At 56.5% G+C, this 4,187-nt stretch overlaps 2 protein-coding genes across 3 annotated transcripts in view; both read left to right on the forward strand.

Annotated features, from left to right (window-relative positions):
- The window catches only part of LOC107183551 (leukocyte immunoglobulin-like receptor subfamily A member 6), a gene marked incomplete at its 3' end in the record, with an annotated part of 18,530 nt that overhangs the window by 7,644 nt on the left and 6,699 nt on the right, over positions 1–4,187 (forward strand). The window lies entirely within an intron of this gene.
- LOC102752094 (leukocyte immunoglobulin-like receptor subfamily A member 6) overlaps positions 2,494–4,187 on the forward strand; it is a 3,643-nt gene continuing 1,949 nt past the window's right edge. Inside the window, exons 1-5 of one of the 2 annotated variants that reach the window (XM_015565809.1) lie at positions 2,494–2,562; positions 2,683–2,718; positions 2,888–3,178; positions 3,325–3,627; positions 3,836–4,132. In XM_015565809.1, coding sequence (XP_015421295.1) covers positions 2,529–2,562; positions 2,683–2,718; positions 2,888–3,178; positions 3,325–3,627; positions 3,836–4,132 — 961 coding nt within the window. In that variant the 5' untranslated portion in view covers positions 2,494–2,528. The remainder of the gene's footprint in view (positions 2,563–2,682; positions 2,719–2,887; positions 3,179–3,324; positions 3,628–3,835; positions 4,133–4,187) is intronic. The other variant, XM_015565810.1, reaches the window with a different exon arrangement.

Below are 4,187 nucleotides of genomic sequence, written 5' to 3' on the forward strand. Positions count from 1 at the left end.
GATTTATTCCCCAAATCGGAGCAATAACACATTTGTTGTCACCGACTGTGAAGACAGGGGCCCGGGAAGAGGAGGAGAGATCTTCCTGAGGAACAAGGCACTGAGGGGAGGCGGGACTCAGAGGCAAGTTCCCGCCCTGATGAGGTGGATGCTGTTGCAAGAAAGGGGAGTCACCAGGGGCTGGGATAGGAAGAGAAACACACTCTGGGGCCACAGAAGGGACCTGTTTCCTTCCCTTATTTCCCTCTGAGCTCATTATCACAGGGACATCGCCCTGAGCTGCACAGTTGGAGGGTGAACGTGTCCCTGCTGATCTGAGCTCTGCAGGCCAAAGGGACCAAAGTCTTCCTGAAGCATCTCCAGGGCCCGGGTGGCACTGTCCATGGTGAGGACCACAGGGAGGTGCTGATGGACGGGCTGAGGAGGAAGGAGAGCCTGTGGGGGAGGCTCTGACAGGGTCACCTACCTGCAAAGGCGTCTCAGGAGACCCCAGGTCTATTTCCTGATCCATCATGGAAATGAGAGCCGAACATCTGGGAGACACTGTTCCCCTTCCTGTGGGGCTGCTGAGCTGACAGCCCTGAGGGAGGGAGGGCCAGCCTCCCGGTGCCACACCCTGTATCTCTCCATCCTGATGGCACCTTGGTTACCTCCATCAACAGCCAGAACGAGACAAGAGACACCATGACCCCCACCCTCAGGGCTGTGCTCTGCCCTGGTGATGCGAGGATGAATTTTCCAGACTGCCTCTGGTATAAGTAGAATATCTGAAGCCTTGTGGAACCAGTCAAAATGTCATCTGAAAAGTGAAATCATCGCGCACAATTAACTCCAGGCCCACCTAGTAGCAGCGAGGTCTTCCGAACAATCCCGGGATGTTGGACACTGGTGTCATAGGGACTCTGGCAGAGTAAACGCATTTAGAGAGGCGAGACGAACGTCTGAGAGGGATGTTTCTGGTTAAAATGCACACTTAGGGTTCCAACCTTTAATTAGATGCAGAAAACTCTTAACACTGGAAGAAGAACCTGGCCACGATGGCTCAGAGGCTGAGCGTCGACCTATGAACCAGGAGGTGGTGGTTCAACTCCCAGTCAGAGCACGTGCCTGGGTTTCGGGCTCGATCCCCAGTGTGGGGCATGCAGGAGGCAGCTGATCAGTGATTCTCTCTCATCATTGATGTTTCTCTCTCTCCCTCTCCCTCTCCCTTCCTCTCTGAAATCAATAAAAATATTATATATTTTTTTTAACTTGTTGGGGGGGGGGGAAGGAAGAAGAAAAGTATGAGTGGCACTCATGCTGCTGGCCGTGTGGCCCGCAGGAAGTAGGACTACTATGAAAACAAATAAGTGTGGAAGCTGTGGTTCAGACCAGCTCTGTTGGTTGCAGGCGGGGTCTGGGGACCAGAGGGAGCTCACAGCTGCCCTTAAAGCTGAAGGTGTGTGAGAGATGGAACTGAACTCTGTCTGGGCAAGAGATGGGCTCTGTGTACAAAGCAGAGAGCAACACAGTGACTCCTGGTGGCAAAGCGCACAAATCCAGAGTCACCTGGGGAGAGGGAAGTCCTGCTGGTGGAAACAGTGGACGGTTCCTGCCAAATTCCAGAGCAACCGTCCTGCTAAGACCATTGAGAACTGAATGCGTGGAGTGCTGTAACCCTCAGGAGTTAAAGTCACTGAAGAGTAAGTAAATAAGAGTGGGCGTTCTCTTGTAAAAAAAAAAAATGAAAACACCTGATCAAGACATTACTGCTCAGTTCAAACAGGAAGCAGGTGGGACACAAGTATTTGAAAAAGGGAATTTTCCTTAACAAACCAAAGCTCTAGACCAAATCACATCTTCTTACTGTCTAGGACAAGCCATGGTCCCAGGGGGACAGCGCTGCCCCAGGAACGAGGGGCCCTGAGGGGGAAAAGGAACCTGAGGCGGGTTCCAGGAAGGAGGGGCTGGAGGCTGTGGCTGAGAAAAAGGGAAGTTCATGAAGAAACATGTGCTAGAAAGAAAACCCAGATTCTGGGGCCACAGAAGGGACCCGTTTCCTTCCCTTATTTCCCGGCATTTCCCCTCTGTGCTCATTGTCACAGGGACATCGCCCTGAGCTGCACAGGGAGAGGGTGAGTGTGTCCCTGCTGATCTGGGCTCTGCAGCCACAGGGACCTACGTCTTCCTGAAGCATCTCCAGGCCGGGTGACACTATCCATGGTGAGGACCCCAGGGAGGTGCTAATGGACAGGCTGAGGAGGAGGGAGACCCCGTGGGGGAGACTCTGACAGAAAAGGACATGCCCTGGGTTACCTCACCTGCAAGGGGCCTCTCAGGACGCTCCGGGTCTATTTCCTGCTTCACCATGAAAATGAGAGCCAGGCTGCTAGAGAGACTGTGCCGTCACCTGCAGGCCACTGACATGACAACCCTGTGACAGGCAGGAGGGGCCTCCAAGTGACCACCACCCGTGCATCTGTCCATCTATCCTACTGGCACCGTAGCCTCCTCCATCTGCTCAGCTGAGGCCTCCTGGAGAAGACGCCATGACCCCCATTCTAAAGGCCCTGCTCTGCCTCGGTGAGATGGGAGGGGGGAGGGGAACCTTGGTCTGTCAGGGCCCCAGGACTCAGGAGGATCCTGGGAAGGAGGGAGCTGCTCAGGGTTGAGGGCAAATCTCTCACAGGGACTCTCTTCCAGGGCTGAGTGTGGGCCTCAGGACCCCAGTGCAGGCAGGTGAGTCTCCCCAGCTGTCCTAGGTCTCAATTCTCACTGGGGACAAGGGCCACCCCATGGGAAGCTGGGGAAGGTACTGTCTGACAGACGGGGGGTGGGCGGGCATCTGGGTCCAAGAGCTGGAACCAGGGGTGGGAATGTCCTGTGACCCAGCCTCTGATTCCTCCAGGGCCCGTCCCCAAGCCCACCCTCTGGGCAGAGCCAGGCCCTGTGATCCCCCGGGGGAGCTCCGTGACCATCTGGTGTCAGGGGATCCCAGAGGCTGTGGAGTACCATCTGGAGAAAGACCGAAGCCCAGTACCATGGAAAACACAGGAGCCACAGCAGCCTGGGGATAAGGCCAAGTTCTCCATCCCACACATGACAGAGCGTGATGCAGGGAGCTATCGCTGTTACTTTCGCAGCCCCACTGGCCAGTTAGAGCACAGTGACCCCCTGGAGCTGATGGTGATGGTGACAGGTGAGAGGACACTCTGGGGTCCCAGCCTCAGGCCCTGCCCTCAGGAAAGGGGTCTGCTCTCAGGATGTGTCCCTCTCACAGCCCAGCCCTGGGGGACATGAGGGAGGTGTGAGCCCCATTTAACACGCTGCTCCCTCCTCTCCTAGGATCCTACAGCAAACCCAGCCTCTCAGCCCTGCCCAGCCCTGTGGTGACCTCAGGAGGGAACGTGACCCTCCAGTGTGGCTCAGGGAAGGGATTTGACAGGTTCATTCTGACTAAGGAAGGAGATCACAGGCTCTCCTGGACCCTGGACTCACAGCCACAGCCCAGTGGGCAGGTCCAAGCCCTGTTCCCTGTGGGCCCCGTGACCCCCATTCACAGATGGACATTAAGATGCTACGGCTGCTACAGGAATATATCTCAGGTGTGCTCACCACTTAGTGACCCCCTGGAGCTCCTGGTCCCAGGTGAGTCCATTATTGTCCCATCCATGGATTGCGGCACCAGGTACATTATTGGCATCTTTGCTGTGAAGGGAGCCCCATGTGAGAGGGTGAGGGGAGCACAGAGGCTTCCAGGCCAGAGACATAGAGAGAGACAGTGAGACCTGGGTGCCGGGACAGGAGAAGGGGTTATGGGAGGAGCAGCCCTATAACTCATGTCTGTTTTCCCCAGGTGATTCTGGGAAGCCCTTTCTCCTGAGCCAGCAGGGCCCCATCGTAGCCTCTGGACAGAACCTGACCCTCCAGTGTCGCTCTGATGGCGGCTATGACAGATTCGCTCTGCACAAGGAGTGGGGACCGGACCTCCCCCAGAGCCTAGTCCTGCAACCCCAGGCTGGGCTCTCTCAGGCCCACTTTCCCCTGGACACTGTGAGCAGCTCCCACGGGGGCCGGTACAGATGCTACAGTGGATACAACCTCTCCTCTGAGTGGTCGGCCCCCAGTGACCCCCTGGACATCCTGGTGGCAGGTGAGGAGCCAGTGGGTTCAGTCAGGGACCAGACTCTGCACAGGCTCTGCTGCTG

The sequence above is a fragment of the Myotis davidii genome, unplaced genomic scaffold, assembly GCF_000327345.1.
Source record: "Myotis davidii unplaced genomic scaffold, ASM32734v1 scaffold1642, whole genome shotgun sequence".
Taxonomy (NCBI): Eukaryota; Metazoa; Chordata; class Mammalia; order Chiroptera; family Vespertilionidae; genus Myotis; species Myotis davidii.